This window comes from Nothobranchius furzeri, chromosome 6, assembly GCF_043380555.1.
Source record: "Nothobranchius furzeri strain GRZ-AD chromosome 6, NfurGRZ-RIMD1, whole genome shotgun sequence".
Taxonomy (NCBI): Eukaryota; Metazoa; Chordata; class Actinopteri; order Cyprinodontiformes; family Nothobranchiidae; genus Nothobranchius; species Nothobranchius furzeri.
Genome location: NC_091746.1, coordinates 64108301 through 64131735, shown reverse-complemented (window position 1 = coordinate 64131735; position 23435 = coordinate 64108301). Strand labels below are relative to the sequence as shown.

General features: G+C 43.2%; 1 protein-coding gene across 3 annotated transcripts in view; it reads left to right on the top strand.

Moving 5' to 3' along the window:
* ap3b1a (adaptor related protein complex 3 subunit beta 1a) overlaps nucleotides 1-23435 on the top strand; it is a 76046-nt gene that overhangs the window by 49506 nt on the left and 3105 nt on the right. For all 3 annotated transcript variants that reach the window (XM_054744531.2, XM_054744530.2, XM_070552436.1), the window contains exons 23-26: nucleotides 6012-6240; nucleotides 11313-11397; nucleotides 13174-13271; nucleotides 17741-17879. In XM_054744531.2, the coding sequence (XP_054600506.2) occupies nucleotides 6012-6240; nucleotides 11313-11397; nucleotides 13174-13271; nucleotides 17741-17879 (551 nt within the window). The remainder of the gene's footprint in view (nucleotides 1-6011; nucleotides 6241-11312; nucleotides 11398-13173; nucleotides 13272-17740; nucleotides 17880-23435) is intronic.

Here is a 23435-nt window from a genome sequence, read left to right as displayed (position 1 = left end):
GCATGTAAACAGAGATTCGGGATTTCCGGTCAACCAAGATTAGAATCGGATTGGGGAAGTTTGGCGCATGTAAACGTGGCTAGTGTTGCTGTGGATGTGACCTGTGCAAGTGCATCCAGGGTAACGTCTGGCAGGATTGCATTTATATTTCTGTCAAAGTAACAATGAAATGCAAAAATTAATGGCATTAGAAAGAAAATTGTGATTCACCGATCATGTAATCGGAAACTGGGCCTGATCATGTGATTTTCAAAGTATCTGGAATCGGGTGGGGAAAAAAATTGGCAATAATCTCATCAAATAACAAGTGTGACTTTTTAAATTTGTCCTGAAATCTAAATTTTCAAACAAAATGACAATTCCTTAGTTTTAATTTCAACAAGTACCACTTCATCATTGCTGATAGTTTCACAGATTCGTTTCACAGTAACGTCACACAATTTAGCTAGCAGGCTAATGCATTGCTAATGTGTTGCCTCAGGAGAGAGAGAATGTCTGCAGTGTGAATGCATTTTAAATTGGACAGCAAAAGGAGTGCAACACACACACAAACACACACACACACACACACTGCTCAGCATAAATGAGTAAAAGTACAAATTTAATCAGCAGCTCGGTGAACAAAAGAACAATTTCCAGAATTTTCACAAGGTTGGTTTTATTGAACACTTGTTTAACTCCTTAACATGAAATTAAGGTTAATAATATAACTTGAATCACAAAATCTTCCGCTTTACTAAAATTGGTTGAAGCAACAATGAAAACTCCCGCAACAAAAACCACTTCCTCTAGTATTTTGTATGACCACCATGGTTTTCAAGGACAGCAGGCACTCTAGGCATGGAATGAACAAGTTGGTGACATGTTGCAACACCTGTCTTTTTCCATTCTTCAAGAAAAACCTATTTTAGAGCCTGGATGCTGGATGGAGAGTGATGCTCAACTTGCTGCTTCAAAAATCCCCACAGTTGTTCGATTGGGTTCAGATCAGGAGACATACTTGGCCATCCAATCATCTTCACCCCGTTCTTCAGAAATGCAACGATGTGTTTTGGATCATTGTCGTGTTGGACAAGTGCATGTCTCAGCAGTCTTCATCTCTTTCAGCATGGGCCCGAGCAAATACTAGGAGTGCTTTTTTGTGCACGGGCTTTAGGAGAGGCTTCCTTCATTGACGATACCCATGCATAACCATTTCACTGCAGTGTGTGCCGTATGGTGTCACGGGAAACAGTCACTCCAATTAGGCTTTCTACTTCTTTAGCTAACTGCAGTGAACTTGCATGGCGATTTTCTTCAACCCTTCTCATTAGAAGACTCCTGTCGAGATGTTGGCTTCCTTGGATGGTCTGGACGTCTCTGTAAGATGGTTGCACTTCCATCTTTCTTAAATGTTTGGATCACTGTTGCTACAGTATTCTGACTGATATGTAAAGCTTTGCTAATCTTCTTGTAGCCCTCACCTTTCTGTGTAAGGAAATGATTTCCTTTCTCAGGTTTTGTGACATTTCTCTTCCATGTGGAGCCATTGCAGCCAGCATGAAATGGGAAGGGCTTTTATTTGTTAAGCAATGCCCTTTTATAGTCACCTGTCTGCTGGACACCTCCGAAATGAATCATTAGAATATGTTTGAATGCCTGTTAATTCGAATTTTGTAGTCTTAAGTGTGACTTTTCTCCTAAGACAATAATTCGGGCGTGCGCGGGGTGTTTCGCTGCCGTGCGTCGGCCGTGACAGCAGAAGAGGGGGGTGGACGCTTGGGCTGGCGGAAGGCCTAGCAAGGCCTGAAGTCTTGCCAGACTTGTAAGGCACTGGGGGAAACCCTGACATAAATACAGAAATAAAGTAATATGTTCAATGTTCAACCTTCTCCGGTTAGGGGCTCTTCAGGAAGCTATGTAGGAAATTTTTATTGCAGGAAATGTGCAGAGGGAAAGGCAGGAGGAAATCTGTGGTCTAATTTCACAGCCATTCCCTTCCGTTCTTCTCCATCAACAAAGGACCTGGTAAAAAAATGCAGCCCCCGAAGTAGGACACAGATCATGGGTTGTTAGCCTTCAGATGGTAAACAGGCGGGTTGTTAGCTACAGTACAACGCAGTCGTACCTCTGTCTTGTCTTGGGAAACATATAGATACACGTACCGTTTTAACCCCTCAATGGTATTTGTCATATTTTACATAGTCACGCACTCCAAAATGGGATTAAAAATACCGTTCTCCTGAAATCATCATTTACCTGGTGCAGAGAAAACGTCTTAATGATGGACCACAAATTCCCTTGATTCATCTCCCTAAATCGCAGGAAAAGAAATCTTCAGTCTTGGTCATTTAAACATTGATCAAGATTTGTAGTCAATCCTAATATGCGACATTTTATGGGTGAAATTATTTATGCTAGACATCGTAGAAACAACCATTATTAGCGCTTACATTGAAGACAGTTTAACTGTACTTGTAAAGCTAAATGAAGGGCACTACTGCTTCTGAATAACAGTCTGCTGTTACTGCTAATGTTCTTTAATAAAACATCTAAATGAATCATTTCAGACTGTCATTTACTGAAAAATTGACATAAATTAACTTAAGTTCTTTTTACATATCTAAATATGTCCTGGAGAAGCTCCTTGTCAAACTAAAGCAGTTTTAGGTGGCTGTAGTAACATTTATTTAATTCAATTTGCCGTCAAGGTCTTTGTGACGTCCCTCACTTAATTGTCATCTTCTGAGTAAAGGGAACGATTAGGCCCTAAAGTCAGACACACATTCCTTACCTTAATCCTTCATACTCCTGTAGAGCATAATGAAATCCTGGCAGACTATGTCTGGAAAAAACAGAAATGGATTTTCAATATCTGCAGATGCATCTGTGTGCACGTCACACCTCTTTCTTTTAAATTGGCCCTCTTTTGTTGCACGGCCTAGGTCTGCCCGGCTCCCGTTAGCCCCTTTTTGAATATGTCAGCGGGATTTTCAGGTCATTTGCCAGAGAGGATGCTGGGAACGTTGCGTCCGGGCTCTGAAGGTGACTGGTGTCGCTGTCATCCATCACGGGAGCTTCCTTTAAGTTGATGCATAATAGAGCCTCTCAATCAACTTCCTCACTTATTGTCACCTCCCTCCTACCTGTCCAGGATGAAGACTGCGAGCGAGACAAAAAAAATGTATCCAGGCAGACTGACAGAGGAGTCAAGGTTACATCCCTCTTCTTCTCTTATTTACACTTGAGGTGTTATGGGATTGCTGTGTAACGTAGGACAACAGAGGATGGAAGGGCGAGAGGGGCTTGCGTGGGCACTCGTGTCAGACTTTTAACTGTCCACTGTGTCAAATTGGTGATAATAAGCCGTTTGAAGCCCTGTCCTGTTCATGTCGCCTACTCAGGGCAAAACAGCAGACAGGACCTTGAAGCTAGATGTCTCTGTCAGGGAGGTAAATCTCTGCTGTGATGGGGCGGCAAACATTACGGCAAGCTTTATTGACACCGACTGCTCTGACACATCCAAAAGTGGCCCGATAAATTTGCAGGCTGGCGGTGGCGTGACGGACGCTTGTGAGGGCGCAGTAGAGTTACAACACAGCAGCAAATGTTTCTGTGACCTCCTTTAGAGGAGCTTGGATGGTCTGGATGCAGGCGGCGCCACATTTTCTCTCAAAAGGACCAACGAGATGGTGGTTTTTATCTCGGTAGTTGCTTCAAATGCTTTTAAACGGGCTTTTAAAGGAGTTTGGAACAGTTGAAAACAATGTTTGTCTACATTTGGTTCAAGAATGTTAATATTATACGGTATTATTTAAAAAGCTAATGCAAAATAAATTTTTCACCTTGAGTTTAAAGTGGAGATTCAACGAGAAGCCTGTTCTTTTTGAAATACGAATGGCCACTCTTAGTTTCACATGCATGCTGAAAGCAGGAAAAAAAAAGTCTTCTACTCCTACTTCCTGCATCACCTGCTGAAAGAAAGTAGACGGGAAAATGCTCGGGTCAGAACAAGCCAGTCCCTTCTACGTCACTCTGAAAACTAGCCCACCTTGGCTTGTGACCGAGGAAGGCTTTGTGGCTCGGAGAGCAGAGCACGCGTCTGCTAGTAGAAGCTAACCTTGAACAACTGGGTTTATGTTCTCTAAACGCTGAACTTTGCGGTTCTTAACTTTCTGGAGGATGTTCATCTCTCAGCGAGCCTTTTCAGGATTTTGTTTTTCCTGTTTGTGTGAAGAGACGGGCCGAACCACCTCACCTTCACAAACGGATAAACTGGTATGGGGGCCTGCAGCGGCCAAAATACCTAAGAAACTACCAAATGTCTATCCTTACTCTGCTGATATGAGTGAATACAGGGAGAGCCATAACTCCATGCTGAATGACCCACGTGAGCGTAATCCACTGTGTTGTGGATTTTTGTCATGATATTAGCATACTTTTTCCTTTTTAGCCCGCCCCTTGTTACCACATGAGAAATTCAAATGGTTTTACCTGAATTAGAAATAAATTATAAATAAAAGTGCCTGTGGGACATTTGAGAGAGGTAGCTTTATCTTAACTGATGATTTCTAAAACTTTATGGGTAGAACAATGTTGAGATAAATATCATATATCAGCTAAAACCATGCAGATATGGATTTTGGTCCATATCACCCAGCTCTGTAGCCAAGACCAAAGCGTATTACTGACATTCGTAATTGGCTGTAATCTCCACAACTCCGTTGTGGTTCGCGTGAATGTTTTTGTATAAACCCCAGTTTCACATTACATGGTTATTTACACAGAATTCTTTACAATCTTAATGAACTTATTTAGTTTGGATCGTCCGTTTGCTCATTAGTCTGTTTTCACACCACTGATTTTTATCTCTCGTAAAACCCTTTATGCTATTTTTATTTCCTTCATCCTTTGTGTTCTGTGACTATTTCAGCTGCAGATAGTTGTTTTCTCCCTTTCAGATGGTAAACAGACGCTTTCATTCTCTGAACTTTTGTTTATTTGCATCGCTGTTGAATTCAGAGCTTTTAGGTGGTAATTATTTCAGTCTGTGGAAAGGCTGGAGCTGTCTTTTCTATTTTTTTAATTAATTACTTCTGTCACTTGAGAAAGAATGACCTCTGACTTCTGCTGAAGGCTCAAGAAACCACATGAAGTTGTCATAGTTTTGTTATGCTTCTTATGACTGGATTGTGTAAAGACAACACGGGTGTGTCGGATGTTCATGCACATTATGTGACAATTTCCACAATTGGAAACAGAAAGCATAAAGAATATTGTGTTGCCTCGGGTGGGCTGAACCGTCTTGTCGTACTAATGAGAGCAGACGGTTGCCACCATAAAGAGACACACCACCACCAAGTGTGAAGCGTATTCATCTACGTAACAAGGTGTATTTTTTAGGATAAAAAATTAGAGCGCCGCGTCCGTCTCCTTTCTTTTCAGCACCTCTCAGAGGTAATGCAATTTCCTGCTTGTGAAAAGGTAAAAGCTCCTTTAAAGAGTCAGCGAGTGGCGGGTTTGGCCCATGTCGGCACTTGTGTTTCTATTCATTAGAGGCCGTTTTCATTCAGCCCTCTTTGCCTGAGCATCCAGCCCATTTCCATCTAACACAGCTGATTGAGGATGGTCTGTAAATGCACTCGTCTTTACCCCACAGAGTTAATGAAGGGAGGGCTGGGCTGGCTCCCACTTCACTAACAGATGCAGCGTTCTGGTTGCTGATTGGACAAATTCAGTTGTATGAACATGGTTGATGCAGAGATCGGAGTTTCTGCTACTAATCTTGACTTTTGTGCAGATGCATTTGTTCCATATTAACCAAAATGTCCCAGGATGTTGTGCTGATGCAGAAAGGCAAGACGTTTGTGTAATCTTCCTTTGTTCTTCTGCGTCCAGCAGAATTTTTCTATTGGTAAAGAATCTGTGATGGTAAAACCCTCATGCATGTATCATTATAAGCTTTATTTTTCAGAATTTTGAGCCACACTCTGATTTATTCTTTTATTTCTGCATTTCTTATGTCGTGCCAGGTCACCACTCCGTCCTTCGGCCCTATGAAAACCTTCGAGCTGCTTCACCATATGACAGGGAAAGGATTATCAGCCAAATACCATTTTCCCAGGCAGCCATGTTTGTACCAGCCCAGTATGGTTTCAGTTCAGGTCATTCTGACCAACGGCTCCGACCACACACTGGAGGAGATCCATGTAGGAGACCGGAGCCCAGCGAGCCTCCACATCCACTGCTTTAACACCATCGGTGAGTTCCTCACTGTGAGGTCGGTACCCCGCTGTCGGGCACAAGACACGTGTACTTCTGTTCAGTACTGGCATTTAAAACTCTTTTGGTAAATTCATATTCCTGTAATTGACTGTAACCAAGCACACACATTCACAACTCGGACATGAATCAGAAAACAAAAGGAAACTAATATTTGAAATTCTAAAAATCAAGAAGTGCTCTAGCTATTCTGCCAGTCTAGTATATTTTCAAAGAAAATCAGTTTTAGAACTTTATTTTTTTATGAGTTTTGAAGAGGAAGTGGAATTAATGTTAAAAATAAGGATCTGTAGGTAGGGTGATAGCCACTTTTGTTAATAATTAAGATCTTAAATGAGTTAAATAGCAGATTGTTATTAATCACATTCAAGACCAGTGAATGTCTCACACACACACACACACACACACACACACACACACACACACACACACACACACACACACACACACACACACACACACACACACACACACACACACACACACACACACACAGTGGAACTGTATACACTCTCAGTGTTTTACATTAAAAAAGGTTGATTAATATTTTTTTCCCATCTGATGTATTTATTTTAGATAATTTTATGAAATTAGCTAAATCTGACTTAGAAAATTTGATGCATATTTTTACAATTCAATTCCCGTCACATCTACCTCTAAATTAAAAATTGATAACAGCATCACACAAGCTTTTAAAGGGACTGAAAGGAAGTTTGAAGTTTTTATGCTCGCGATCGCCACTCAGGCCTAACGCGTAATTGCAGCTTCAAAAGTAAGCTCGTGCATGAGGTGTGCACGCTGTACGTGCACACTCCTTGATGAAAATAACAGCTGAGACAGTCCCGTGTGTGTGTGTGTGGCCCGGAGGACAGAAGAACACAGCAAATTAATAAAAATAATGTGCCTCCGTCTCTGCAGCTGCACTTTCTCGACGGATGGCCAACGTGCTGTGTGTGTGTGTGTGTGTGTGTGTGTGTGTGTGTGTGTGTGTGTGTGTGTGTGTGTGTGTGTGCGTGTGCGTGTGCGTGTGTGTGCCCGTGTGTGTGTGGCCCGGAGGACAGAGGACAGGAGAACACACAGCTAATTAATTAAATAATTAGGTTCTGTACCTTTCTCTTCAGCACAGCCAACAAAGGTTTAAGATGGGTCAGTCCTCCTGCATGCTCAGATCATTCCCTTCCCTTGCTTGAAAAATTGTTCCAAAACGAAAGTTGAACCCACCTCTTATTTATCATTGAATTGAATGCCGTTCGGCGAGTCTCAAAGAAAAATTTGGGCATCTTACTGTAAAAAAACATACCATTAATGTAAAAAAGAAACTCAAAATGACAAATTATGTCCACAACTGGAGTTGAACCCAAGTCTTCTGCATGAGAGTCAGACATCTTACTAGGTGGGATAAAGCGCCAATGACGTTCGATCTATCTGTAACATTTATATCCTTGATGACACCTGAAACAACGTCAAACCAAAAAACGGTTTGAAGCGAAAATGGCAATTTTGTTGGTAAATTGCAGCAAATTTCTAGAAGAAAGTAGCTAAGGATCCTCAGAAATGTAGCTAGGTTCATCACTAGGCGTTAGGAACAGCGATAAAGTCGCTGAGTTGGCACTACATCACTCTCTGCTGCTAAAGCTACGGATAGCAAATGCTACGGGCTATGCCTGAGCGTGAACGCGCATGAAGCAGCCCGCTCGACCCGAGCATCTCTCTTTTTCTGTGATTTTACAGAAAAACAGGCAATCACAGTAAAAATGCCAGGGCTCATTCTACAGGACCATGGCATTGCAGGAGAATGTATGAAGAAATAATTTATTATTTCTATACATGTTTTGATTGTCAAACTTCCTTATAGTCCCTTTAAAGAAAGATTAAATCTTCTTCAGTAAACATTTAAAGCATTTGATGACAATGTTTGTAAAAACTTAAATTCAATTTCTATTTCCCTCATTTAAGTTGTTGAAAATTGGAAAACTTCCCTAACAAATGTGCCCAACTGAGCGGAGTCTTTTTCTCTCCGTTTGTCTTTCTCACCTTTTTCAGCCTTGGCCCGTTTTCATGCCTGTTACTCTGTGCATGAGGATGGATTATTAACATTTCTATGAAATCTTTTGTGTGACTCAAATTTCTATTTCTAACCAGTTTAGCATTAAACAAAAAACCCATAGATGCACTTTTAACGTTTCATTAAAAAAAATCTGAATGAAACCAAAATTTTAAGTGGATCTTTAGAAAAGTTTAAAAAAGAATACCCTGTGTTCAGGACGTATTTTCTTGTGAGTTTAATGTCTCACACAGTTTTGCAGACTTGCTTTTGAGATCTCTCCCTTCATATTTTCCATGACTGATATTAAAATGATCAAGTTATCAAAACCCACTAAGCCTGTTTACCATCAGTCCAATAAATAGGTCTGTCCCGTTCTCCTAACCTGGGAATAAAGCCAATTTTACTTCATCTGATCCCTGTTCATTAGTATCGATCAGGACGGCCATACAAACACCATCACCGTATTTCTCCACACCGCGTGTGCGATTCCACTCTCACGGTAATAAGAGTCAGGGAGGATTTCGGTGTGTACATGCTCAGAGACGCCCTCAGACAGAAGTGATGTGCGACGAAGCATGTTAAACCTGTCGATTGCAGGGGATTGATTGGGCATTGAAGGAACTCGCGCAGCCAAACAGTGGCTAATTTGGATCGACTGAGCCTGGCTGCTGCGAGAGAGCGGCTGGATTTACTTTGGAGAAGTAGCAGGAGATGAATACAGACACAGCTTTATGCAGAGCTGGTGGTTAGGTGAAAGGGTGATTCAAGACGAATGAAATAGTATTGTGATTTACTTACTGACTCTTCAGTGAAATAATCCAATTCAATGTTTCCTTCTTAGTTGATAAAGGATAACTGTGTAAATTTAGTTTTATTCCTAACCAGTTTGTTGACAAATTCAAGATAACTTATGATGCAGACATTGCAATATGTGCAACATGAACAAGAAAAAACTAAAAGTTTCTTTTGGGCAGCTTAGCAGCATAGAGGAAAACATCTTCCAGGTCTTAAAAATGAAGCCAACATGGAAGTAGTAAAAATGCCAGTTCTACAACTCTGTTAAAATCTGGTCTGCCATGCAAAATTCAATTTAAACTTGTTAAAGATCAACTTTGCTTATATTAGTCTCAAGGAATGAATGCTTTGTTAGTCAGCAACACGAGTCTACCACCGACTCCGTTTGCTCTGCAACAGTCAGTGTTGCCCCAACGTAGGCTCAGGCGTGGCGCTGCGCCACGGCTATGAACTCAACCCCCATCACCCCCGCTCTCACGGCCAACATACGACACCAAAACGTTCTGCACGCTATAATCCCCTTCTTCGCTCTCATGGCAGCGAAACGGTCCACGAATGTAACGCCCCTGCCCCCCCGCATGGCAGCAAAACAATCCCGAGCGCGCCCCCCACGGCCAACGCACGGCACCAAAATGGTCCCCACCCCACCCTCGGTAAACCTGCTCTTTAATAGATGTTGCCTTTGTGGGTTTTTACTCCTTAACACTCACAATAGTTACAGCCTTGGAGTGTGACCCTTTATTTAGATTATGGTAAATGGTAAATGGCCTGTATTTGATATAGCGCCTTCTAGAGTCCTGGAACCCCCCAAGGCGCTTTACAACATAATCAGTCATTCACCCATTCACACACACATTCACACACTGGTGGGAATGAGCTATTATAGTAGAGATGCACCGATACCGGTATACTGGTATCGGTGCCAATACAGATACCAGTATTCCGGTATCGGTATCAGTAAAAGTTAACCGATGCCAGTAACCGATACCAATACAGCTGCTTGAAAGTGGCTTCACTGTAACTTTTCATTGCTGTTCACCTAATAATTTAGTTTTGTGATCATTTATATTAACATATTTAACTTTTTATCTACTTCAGTCTTTTCCTGTTGAAAGTAGAAGAAAATAAAAGCTGTGTTCCAATTCACAGCTTTTTTTTGTGGTAGAAGTGTATGTATCGGTAATCGGTATTGGCGAGTTCTCAGATCCAAGCATCGGTATCGTATCGTTTTAGAAAAAAATGGCCTTGAGGGCCAGTATCCGGCACGTTTTAGCTTAACTCTGCTTCAACACACCTGATTTCAATCAGCAGGTGATTAACAGGCTTCTGCAGAGCCTGATGAGCTGCTGCACAGGTGACTCAACCACTGAGTCTAGTTTGTTGGACCAGAAAAACCACTAAAACGTGCTGGATACCGGCCCTCGAGGCCCAGAATGAAACAGCCCTGTTCTATACGCTGCATGAGCCACGTGAGCGTGCTCTGCTGAGCAGTAGATTCAGTAACATCATGAAACTGGCATTTATTTTACTCCTGGGCAAGAAAACATTACCTGTATTATTGTGGCTGATATGACGCGGCCCACCTTTAGTTCCCAAAAATGGAATAAAAGTTTTTACACATGGATTATAAATTCATCATGAACAAAAGTGCCTGTGGGACAGTTGAGACACGTAGATGAAGTCTGGACTGAAGGCTGTGTCTTCAGACGGTTTCCTCTTTGTTCTTCTGTCAGTGGACAGAGTGAGACGGTAAAGCAGATCCTCTCCAGAGAGGCGTGGAGGATGTTTCTGTCTGCCTGTGTTAGACCTCCTCCTCCTCCAACAGTCAGCCATCAGCGCTCTCTCTCTGCAGTATGTGGCCTGTTCTGTCCTCGTCCTCCCCCCAGCCGTGCTCTCGATGCTGATGTAGTCTTTGACAAGCTTGTTTTTTTAAGATCTGCCGGGCCTTCATGTGTTTCATTTCTTTCCTCTGCTGAGGCTACAGTTGTGAGGAATGAGATTGAAGGATGGGTTTCTCACACATGGTGGCCTTGCTTTGTGATGTAGAAAACACAAGTGGTTAAGATGCTTGTCTGTTCCACTCTGCTGCTGCGGCCCACTCCTCCTCCTCCTCCTCTTATCTGTTCTCCTTTTACTGCATCCTTCCCCACGCTGCACACCGCGCTCTTGTCATTCACATTTTCTTCTCCTTTCATCTTTCCATTCTCAGAGCGATTGGAGCCAAGGGCCTCGGTGACTGTCTCCATGGGTATCGACTTCAGCGACTCGACACAAGCAGCCAACTTTCAGTTATGGTGAGACAACCCACTCATATCAGACTTTTACATTCCTGCTGCTGTTCAGCATCACAGCCCTCCCTCTCTCTCTTTTTACCTCCCTCCTCTGGTCTTTCCTGATTCTTCTCTTTTCTTCCTGCCCTCTTTGCCGTCTCTCCCAGGTGAGACATCAGCTGCAATTGATCCCAGTTCACTGGGATAACAATTATTCCTCCACTAATCAGCACTGGCCCAAATCAGCCCGCTGAATGCCATCGGCACCACTGCTCAAGCAATCGATAATCTTATCAGAAAATCTGTTTGAGATGGGGGAATCAATCGGGCCCAAAATGCCATTCATGGAGCGGGATTAGCAAGGCTGTCAGAGGAGAAGCATTTCATACACAAAAAACAAAGCAGAGAGCACAAGAGCACCCACAATTCATTACACACTTGTGTTTGTTACACAAAGATGAATTGAAACCTCAAAAAGCCGAATCTTTTCTTTTTGGAGGTGGCTTGAACAAAGTGACTCATTAGGAACTAGGTTTACAATCTTCCTATTTCTGTGATCCATTTGAACGGGAAGTTTCATCATTTTAATTTTTTTTTCCTGAAAAAGGAGCAATATGTAGGAATTTTACAGACATAATCACAAAAGAGTCCAATCTCTGTCATGTTGGAAGAGAGGCTACATTCAAACGGGGGGTGGTGTTGTCAGTGGGATGTAGTCTTTGTTTGCAACCTGTGAGCCTGCAAGGTTCCCGAGGCAGCGCAAGAATTTATAGTTCAACACCGGCAGGCAAAAACTCCAGAGTTGTTTAAAGAACCAAAACCAGTAAACTGGAGCAACCCAGACGTTATTTATTTACCCTCAAGAAGCCACAACATCTAGCTAGAGGCTAACGTTGAGCTAACAATGCTATCGGTGAATTAGAAGCAAACGTTTGGCTCTAAAAATATCTAAAGCTACTTTTTCAATCACCAACAACTGGATATTACAGTGAAATGTGTGTGTGAAGTGAATAATGAGTCAGCCAGGGCGTTTGACTTCTTTTAATGAGTCGTTCAGAACAATAACTTGATGAAAATCAGGTGTGTTGAAGGAGAGAAATGTTGGTCTCACATGGACCACGATTAAAGTCCTAGAACCTTTAGCACCATTTGTTAAAATATTTTGGTGCAGCTTTAAATATATTTGAGCCTTTGGAGAAGAATAAAATCCACAATAACTCCAAACTTGGCTGCCCAGTTCTTGTATTATTCTTAAGTCATTCAAGAAATATAGTAGTAAAAATATTCAGCATCAATAATAACTGTTCAAATCAGATTTTAAAGGCCTTAATTTTATGCTCATGAACAGGCATTTATGTGAAGTAGATCTTAACACAGAGCTAGAATCATCAGCTGAACGTTTTGTCAAAGTTGCTGTTGAAAAGGTTTTTAGTGAAGAAGGAAGATTGACTGAATCTGAAACTTAACAAAAAACACCAATAATCTTTCAAAGCCTTGAGCCAGACTGCAGTTTTGTCTTGTGTGTTGCAAAAGTCATTTAGCTGCTGTATGAAATCATTAAAACGGGGAAAACTGTAGAATAGGGCATGAGTGATGTCATTTTTGTATTCAGCAACAATATTTGTCTGAAAAGCAGATCACGTTAAGACCCAGCACTACTGCAACAGTTCAGCCTGATTGACAATGATGGGAACTTGTTTCTTCATCAAACATTTTACAGAACACCAGAAGCACTTAGTCAGTCATGTTGCCAGAGTTGTGAATGAGTACATATTGTGATGTTGTCATTTTTGTTTTCAGCACCAAGGAGGACCAGTTCAGCGTGTCCATTCAGCCTGCTGTAGGAGAGCTGCTAATGCCCAGCACCATGACAGAGGCAGACTTCTGCAAGGAACAAAGTTAGTTTCATCACTCAGGGATTCATTTAATTCAAATGTAGCTGAGTGTGTGATTACATTTAATTGTGTGGTCTTGTAGGGTAATTAATGGACCTTTTCACATGAAACTCTTTTCTCGGTGCTTATTAGATGATGTTAGCTCTTCTGAGGGTAATAGTCTTTAGTTTGGCAGTTAAGAATGAATTAAACAGTCTTATTTATCTTTGAATCAGAGACCTTTTCCCAAAGTTAGCATAGTAAAGTTTCTGACTTTATAAGTCTTTATACACAAATGTGTTGTCAGAGTGATGATGAAACATAACTGTCACAACTAGGGTTGGGCATCGAGCATCAATTGGAACTGGGACCAACTGTTAGTTTCTCCCGGAATCGTTCAAAGTTTTTTATTTCGATTCCTGGAATGCCGACTGGAAGAGGAATCCGCGGCCGATCTCCGTGAAAATGAAACGTGATCTGCAAACTGTGAACAACGCTTTTCAGAGCTGATATACACTCAACAAAAATATAAACGCAACACCTTTGTTTCTACTCCGATTTTTCATGAGATGGATTTAAAGATCTAAAATTCATTCCAGACACACAATAGAGCTCCGGGAGTTGACGTCACTTCTCCCGGCATGCAACAGTTCAAATCGAAACGGCGCCATATTGGCATGCAGAAGCTGGCAGTTGGACTATTTGCTATTGTCAGAAAACTCAATCAATCGGGAAATATGGTAGATTCCTGTTGTGCCCCAGGATGCAGAACAGACACTGACGACAGAAGGAATGAGCCATCTACAGGATTCCCCAAGATCCGGAGCGCCGCAAACGTTGGATCATTGTAATGAAACGCGCTAGTGACCGGGCTTAAATGAAGCTGTGGGATCCCGAGAGTAAAGGTTTTCACTTATGCAGCGACCGCTTCATATCAGGTACTTAAACCAACGTTTCCTCAACAGTATGGTATTTATTTTAAATGCTTTTATTACGATTCTTAGTGGGCTTCCTCAACTTATTTCGGCGTGGCTTTTTCTGTCTTATTACTCATAGCAACAAGTAAACATCACGTAAAACATTTCCTCGTGATTTCTGCGTGCTGCCGTTTCCGTGTTTTATGATACACCGGCTAAGCTGTATTTAATTTTTAAGCAATGATTGATCAATTGCCAGATCACACATAAAAAGCACTTTGGATTGCTATCATCTGTCTCACCGAGACAGATCTCAGACAGATCCTGAGACACTCCTGCCTGACATATTTATTTTATTCATGGGAAACAATCAAACTAGTGATTTCTCTTGGCGTTCATTCAAACAGCACAGCACTCTATTTAAACTACTTACATGTAAACCTGTTATTTGTCCATCCATCCATTTTCATCCGCTTATCCGGAGTCGGGTTATGGGGGCAGTAGCGTCGAGAGGCCCAGACTTCCCTCTCCCCAGCCACTTGGGCCAGCTTCTCCGAGTAAATCCCAAGGCGTTCTCCGGCCAGGTCCGTAAGAAGTCCGCTCCGACATCTTCTGGCGTTTTTAAAAAGTATCCCAGGGGCATGGTAAGGGTTGGAGATGTTTAGTCTATTTAATTTCTGACTATATAAAATGATTTCTTCGGTTTTAAAGTGTGAAGTAAACTCCGACGAAGTAAAATCCAAGCTGATCCCGTTCATGTTCATGTTTACGATCTGTGTTTGTTTACCTTTTTTTCCTGCCAGTATGGCGTCTACTAACTGAGAGTCACGTGGGGTCCGGAGCTCTATATTACCATTTCTCTTGAACATTGTTCACAAATCAGTCTAAATGTGTGATATTGAGCACATGTGCTTTGCTGAGATAATCCATCCCATCTCACAGGTGTGCCACATCAATATGCTGATCTGACATCATGAGTAGCGCACAGGTGTACCTTGTACTGCCCACAATAAAAGGCCACCCTGGAATGTGCAGTTTTGTCTCAGCAAAATGCCACAGATGCCACAAGCATTGAGGGAGCGTGCAGTTGGCATGCTGACAGCAGGAATGTCAACCAGATCTGTTGCTCGTGTATTGAATGGTCATTTCTCCACCATAAGCCGTCTCCAAAGGCGTTTCAGAGAATATGCCAGTACATCCAACCGGCGTCACAACCACAGACGACGTGTAACCACACCAGCCCAGGACCTCCACATCCAGTAGGTTCACCTCCAAGATTGTCTGAGACCAGCCACTCAGACAGTTGCTGAAACAATTGGTTTGCATAACCAAACAATTTCTGCACAAACTGTCAGAAACCATCTCAGGGAAGCTCAACTGCATGCTCGTCGTCCTCATTGGGGTCTTGACCGGACTCCAGCTCGTCGCCGTAACAGACTTGAGTGGGCAAATGCTCACATTCGATGGCGTCTGGTACGTTGGAGAGGTGTTCTCTTCATGGATGAATCTCGGTTTACATTGTTAAGGGCAGAAGGCAGACAGCGTGTGTGGCGTCGCGTGGGGGAGCGCTTTGCTGATGTCAATGTTGTGGATCAAGTGGCCCATGGTGGTGGAGATAGATAGATAGATAGATAGATAGATAGATAGATCCATCCATCCATCCATTTTCATCCGCTTATCCGGACTTGGGTCGCGGGCCTAAGGCGAGAGGCCCAGACTTCCCTCTCCCCAGCCACTTGGGCCATCTCCTCCGGGGTAATCCCAAGGCATTCCCTGGCCAGGTGAGAGACATAGTCCCTCCACTGTGTCCTGGGTCTACCTTTAGGTCTCCTCCCGGTTGGACGTGCCCGGAAAACCTCACCAGGGAGGCGTCCAGAACGCATCCTGACCAGATGCCTGAGCCACCTCAGCTGGCTCCTCTCAATGTGGAGGAGCAGCGGGTCTGCTCCGAGCCCCTCCCGAATGGCCGTGCTTCTCACCCTATGTCTAAGGGAGAGCCCAGCCACTCTTCGGAGAAAACTCATTTCGGCCGCTTGTTTCCGCAATCTCGTTCTTTCTGTCACTACCCAAAGCTCATGACCATAGGTGAGGGTAGGAACATAGATCGACCGGTAAATCGAGAGCTTCGCCTTTTGACTCAGCTCTCTCCACCACGACAGACCAGTACAACGCCCGCATCACTGCAGATGCAGCACCAATCTGCCTATCGATCTCATGCTCTAGTTTTCCCTCATTCGTGAACAAGACCTCGAGATACTTTAAACTCCTCCACTTGGGGCAGGACCTCATCCCTGACCCGGAGAAGGCATTCTACCCTTTTCCGAATCAAGACCATGGTCTCAGATTTAGAGGAGCTGATTCTCATCCCAGCTGCTTCACACTCGGCTGTGAACAGCTCCAGTGAAAGCTGAAGATCACGTTCTGATGAAGCCAACAGGACCACATCATCTACAAAAAGCAGAGACCTGATCCTCAGGCCACCAAAACAGATGCCCTCCACACCTTTAGTATAACTCCGGTTTAACTTGGGCTAATAACAAAAATAAAAACTAGTGTGTCATTTATAATCCGCATTTTAAACATGAGTTGAAACTGAAGCTCAGAGAGGCAGAGTCTTGCTGCTGCGCCGTCCCAAAGGTGTGTTTTCATTGGTCGATTGAAGACAGGAATGGTAGGTTTTCAAGCATCCTTGAAGACTTTTTGAGGCTGATTTGGTCGTGAGACGGCTCAAAAAGCTGTCGCAGAGCCGGTCACACTGTACGTTCACAGCGTGGTGCACATAGATGCAAATCACCCTCACGACGACCGTTTTTGTCACGATTCTGCTCAGGACCAGGGAGTTGGCAAAGGCGGCCAAAAACTGCACAGTGTGATCCGTGCGTAAGTCCTGGTTAGTCCCGCTGTAAAGCCTATTAGGTTGTTAGATTTTAGGCAGGATCTGCCTGGAAGCACAGATTGATGCCATGCTTCTTTTATGTTCAGTATAATCACATTTTAACAGGAGGAAAATGTTACTTTTAAAGCCATTTATTTCTTTATTTTGGTATTTGTGAATTTTGAGCGCAAACCTCTTATCTATCGCCAGACACTGGAGGACCTCTCAGATTCTGTTTGTCTAACCTTAAAACTAATTTCTGAGCTCAGCTGAATAAATCTGCGCTCAGGCAATCAAAGGTGGGTTTGTTTGGTGGACCGACTCATCTCTCTAACAAATATGCTTTTATGTATACCAACAGCGAAGTCCGTTTCCTTCACATGAAAGGTTTGATGTTAAAACTACTTTTATTTCTACCTAAATTAATCGTGTTTGTCTCCATTCTGGCTTTTAAATCCTCTCTGAGTGCCGAGGAACTCTCTTACTGTTCACCGTTCGACTTCACCTCTCCACCCACATGAGATTATTTACATTCTGTGAGCTTATGAACACTGTAGATGTGCAGCAGCGACATGGAGAGCTGTATAATGGTTTAAATATCATCAGTGACGTTTAAAACCAGACAAGTGCAGTTATAGTTTTCTTTGTTGCTATATACAGTACGTTATGTTGATCGCTACACATTTGTTGCATCTTTTCAGAAAAGCTCCTGGGTATGAATGAGACGTCTGCCACCATCACCATGACAACAGCTAACACCTCTAGTCAGACCATCAACAAGCAGGTCCTGTCGGTGGCGAACGTTGGAGTGGCTCCATCCAGCCAGAACAACTTCCACAGGTGACTCGTTTGGACATTTTACCGAGACCTTGTTTCATTTTCTTGCTCATGGATTCTAGTGGGATCTAGGGCTGCTTGATATTAGGAAAACCTGCAATATTCGATAACAGTGCTCAATATTGCGATATCGATATTACTCGCGATAAATGAACAAATACTAAAGTATGCAGTGTTGATGTCGTCTGGCGTGTGACGTCTGCTCTGGGTTCAAAGCAAACAAAAACTAATGCATGAATTCCATTACAACATAACATTTTTATTGAAAAAATATGCAGCTGCACCTACTACTGTATTAGCAGCAAAACAACAAACTGCATGCATGCAGTTTCTCAGTGACTTTAAAACATCACCTCCACCATAAAACTTTTTCTGATGCTCCAAATACAGAAAAACATCCTTACCAGGGTTTTTGAATAAATAAAATATCAGAAAATAAGTTTAAATGTTAAATAATAGTTAACATCACTTAAATGCAACAGCTAATTCTCTCATTGCTACGGAGCATTTTCTCCACTTATGTGGTTATGATATAAGGCTGTTGCTGTAATTGGGAAGTGAACTGTGCTGGGCCAAACTAGGAGAATATTAAGATTTTCTGAGGGAAAGAGAAAAACAATTGTCTACCTTTCAGAAGAGGAACTGGCAAAAAAAAAACTACATGGAAAATATGTGAAAACGTTTGTTTTTAACCCCAAATTGAACAAGTTTACCTAGATCTTAAAAAGCACCTCAGATGATGAAACTGCAACTATGATTCTGGTAACAAGCTAACAAATTAAACTAGCTCCTCTTAAGATAACCAGCTAGCAGAGCTTCTGACTGACAGTTTATGTGCAGCAGCAAATCAACTATCCTGACTAACAAGGTTATAAAAGCTCTTAAATGAAAAATCACTTTGATGTGTGGGGGAACTTTTCCAGGCCCTCTTTAGCAGGGTGGGACTGGGAGGAGAGTGCTGTAGCCTTTTAGCTGGAAGCTAACCGGAGCCTGGGGCTAACATCACCACCCGGTGGAACACTAGCGACATGGAGGTGGGTTGGTTCACCGGCACGTGTCGGAGTCAGCCCGGTAAAAATGATTAACGGCACCGAGCGGACTCACGTTCACTTTCGAAAGTAGCGCGGATTCCAGAAACCTCAGCACAAAGTGCGTTCGTTAATCTGAGCCAGCATGACGAACAAGGGAACGGCGCCGCTATCTCAGTTCGGGTGTTGCTTTCCATTCTAAGGGTCTACGTAGGGGGCGGGCGTATTACGTGAACGGACCCATCTGATTGGCTGCATATCAGAAGGGCTACATTTGATTGGTCAAATAATACTTCCGCGTAAAAAACAGAGCTGGTTTACAAAAAGTTGATGTATGACATGGATGGAAATGTTTGAACCAAACATTCATCGCCATTTTTGACGTGCTTTGCGATGGGCGTATCGCACGTCCTGTTATCCCGATGACGATAATTTTTTGATATATTGTGCAGCCCTAGTGGGATCCATTCAGCACCGAGGATCCAGGTTGTTTTAGGGTCAAGTTTGATCACATTGCTAAGTGGTTATAAGGTAAACAACTTTTGTTCATATAGGATTCACGGGTTAGATTCTTCACGTTAATTCAAAAAGTAATCAGGGATTGTGCCCATTATAATACAACATCCTCTGTTCACACGTCGCTGGCGTAGAAACACCATCACAAACACCTGTCGATGCTGGAGGAGCAGCAGCCCCTCCCAGATATCAGAGTTCCTCACCTTGTTGCAGCCAATCAGAGGACGGCTGTGTGTGGCCAGAAACTGCTTATTATCATTAAAGTGACAGGGCCCTGACACAGCTCATTCTGGAAGGTACTGAAAACATCAAGAATAGAACAGAAATGGCTTTATGTGAGAGGGATTTATTACCCAGAACTTTATAAACACGTTTTTATTCACCAAAGAACAGATATAACTTTTTAAAATGACCCTTTAAGCACAGTGTTTATAAATGTTCCTCACATTTCCAGCTGGGGCGGTGCATCCCCTTTTTTACACTTCCTGTGTGAACCGTCAAAGTAAATATGGACCAAATTATCCTGAAATCAACTTTTAACACACAAAAAAATTCTCGATTAGATTTATTTAATGTATAAATACACATTAGAATCTCATCTGTGTAGTGACGGTTGCTCGTCGGTGCTTCATTTGGTTTGAATGTTTGTCCTGAAACTAGAAAAGTGGATGTTTAACAGCAGATGTGTCCTTTTGAAACTGGAGTTTTGATTAACTCTGTCTGTGTCCCAACACACACACACACACGCACACACACGCGCACACGCACACGCGCACACACACACACACACACACACACACACACACACACACACACACACACACACACATGCCAGGGGAATGCCCTGAGAAGCCTGGCTGTGTAATTGGTGTACACAGAGTGTGCTAATGAGCTTCCTCTTCTGTCACGCACACCCGAACACCTGATAGATAATTACACCTCCCGCTCTCCCTCTGTTTCCTGCTTTGTCTCTCTTTCACTTCATCTCTGCTCCCCCATCTGTCTCACCCCTAGCGCCGCTGTCTCTCCTTCACTTCCTCTTTGTCTTTGTGTTCCTCTCCTCGTCTCTTTCTGTTCGCCTGTTTCCACCTGACTGTGGTTTGCTCTCCGTCTTCGGAGAATCTTGTTCCTGTGATGATTTCTTTATAGATTCAGGTTGGAATAAAGGACAAACATTAGAACCGGGATAAATAAGGAACAGCAAGGAAGTTGGGAGTGAAAAATAGAAGACAGACGTATACACAAGGGCACAGGGAGCTGAAAGAGTGAGTGGAAATCAATGCTAGCCAGTGGGAGAAGCCTGCTTCCGATATGTCCATACTTCATTCAGAATAACCAATAGCTCAGGTGACTCCACGCTATCAATCTCTTTTCTGCTTCTGTGACGGCTCAAGAGGAACCCACTGTCCCTCAGTAATGAAGACACTCTTCCATGCTGTCCTCATGATGACCAGCTTTCCTTTGGAGGTCCGTTTATTGGAGGTGATGGAGTTCCTCGCTGACAGAATCCACTGTAAAGTTAAGCACCCAGGCTCACAGGCACATCTGAGATGTGGATGCAGAGGAGGGGGACTGAAGGTGTTTTCGTGTTTCATTCTTAAGTTCTGCCAGCCACTAACCAAGGGTTTACTACACCTACTGGTGTTATCAGAGCTTCGGACGTTCAGGTGATGAGTTTACCTGGACAGGAAACCTAATATACACAAATGCAGGTTATATTTGACTAACTGAATAGGTAGTCGGGCGAGTTTCTGCTAATTTGTAAGAAAATTCTAAAATCAGGCACAAAAAATACAAAATTACAATCATAATATTTCTGGCTTCATCTGAACGTTAACATAAAATATTAGCACGTGTAAATGTTCTTTGTCGAGGCTCTTTTTTTCCTTTTACCCTCAGAACAACAGTATATTTTTAAGTCCCATTAATTAACCATCAGAACTTTTCTGCCCCATAATGTCTTTATTTTTAAATATTATATAAATAACAAAGAAGAAAATCCTAAAGGGGGCGGAAACCTCAAACTTCACAGGCTTTGAGCAGGAATAACTAACTATTAGAGCTAATTAACATAAATGGCTAGTTTTTACATCGATTACTGGTGTGTTGCTGCTATATAATAGCACACACGTGAGATTAATCATTCAGGTCGGATACACCCACTGAGAGTCGTTTGTAAAGGTCACTTTCCATTAAATCTGATCCCTAAGATTCCTCGTTTTCACCTCCAGTCTGCTTCAGGGAAGATTGTCCTGAAATCTGCTTGAAGAGGCCCGTTTGGTTTGACGGTGTAAATAGTAATCTCAGTATGGACCACATAAAAGATCTAGTCCAGAGCGTGTGTTTATAACTGACCCCAGATGCACGGAGATATCGATTAGTCCTGGAATGAAACTCGAACGGCATTTGTCTGCTTCCCTGCACTGCCCCCGTCGACCAGCAGGGTGCAGCACTGCTTCTCTCAGACAAAGCCTAACCAGAGGGGAGTGGGGGGGCGGGGGGAGCAGGATGCCACTGAAACACAGAAATTGATTGCTGGAAAGGGGGATGGCAATAAATCAAGCAGGAAAGCAAATGTAGAAAACGCTGTTCTTGTTTATGTCTAAACAGGCGGAATAGAATAAATGTGCTCTATTTTTCAGTCCGTTTGAAAGCAAATTTGATCGAATTTAGCATGCATGGCCAATCCCTCTGGTTAGTGCCTAATTTACAAAAAACAAGACTGAACTCTTTGATTTATAAGCTGTGCTTTCTCTTTACATTGGATTATAATTAGATTACGTTTTATCTAAACACGGGTTTTTCCTGTCTTCAGCTCTTGTTCCTGTTCTGGATCTAATAGACGATCATTTATAACCTGACAAATTAAACCACCGCCTTCCTCTGTAGAAGACACGAGTCAACCCGCTCCTCTTCACATCTCTTTCCTCGTCCTGTGTCTTGTCCATCTGTCCCCTCGTGGTCCACCCGCCCTCTGCGTGCTCCTCTGCCGTCCGCCCGTATGGCCGAGCTGTGTGGAGACGTGCAGAGGGTTCCAGAGTCTAATTGGAGCTAATGGCTTTGGCCGTTTGCCTGGTTCGAGTCTGTTCTCATGCTTTGAGTTCTGATCTGGCCTAAAGGTGCTCGTGGCCCCGCCGCTGGCCGAGAACCAGCCGCGAGCACAGCTGCAGCTCGGCTTCTCTGATGAGAGTATGTAGTTTTCTTCTCACTCGACTAGCTTATTTGCGGAGAATAAACCCTGTTAGGATGTTTGGTGAAGCTGCTCCGTTTCTCTGGCCAGGCCCAACCCTTTGTGGCCAGTTCGCTCTGCCTGTGCATGGCTGGATGTAAAGGTGCAGCTGGGTGGAGGGGGAGGCAGCTGGCACTCCCAGGCTCTCCACACTGAGGAGAATCACAGATAATTGGAGAGCGATGCTTAGCCGCAGCCTTGCCGATCGATGTCAATCCACCTGCTCTAAGTCCAGGGGTGATGCTTTGCTTTTCTTTCCATACGCCGCAATTAATCCGGCATTTATCCCAGTATGTGGAGAGAGCAGAATATCAATGACCCGTTTATCACGCGCCCGACCCTAATCGCTCTCTTCTAGTCCATAACGGCACGCTGATGCTGTGCTAAATCCAGATGTGAGCTGGTTTTCTCAGAAAGCACTCGGAAATGAAACCCAGTCGGAAGGCGGTTGTGCTTCTCCTACCAGCTCTTGTTGCCACCCGTGAACAGAACCACGCAGCAGCGTCTCCTGAGACGGGATGAAAGCCGCCTCGGGGTGGTGTTAACTGACTGAATAAATGATAGGTTTGTATCCTAAATCCATTAGCAAAGCCACAGGGACCACATAGACCCCTCAGGCTGCTAACGGGGGAGTGGGTGCCTACGGAGCAGGACAACCATGTTTGTTTATGTGCTTCATAAACAGAAAAACACATGCAAGAGATCAAAACAGAATCGGGTTGTTTTATAGTTTCTGAGTCTTTTAGAGGAGTAAAAGGAAGAGAACGTGTTTGAATTTTATTGTCT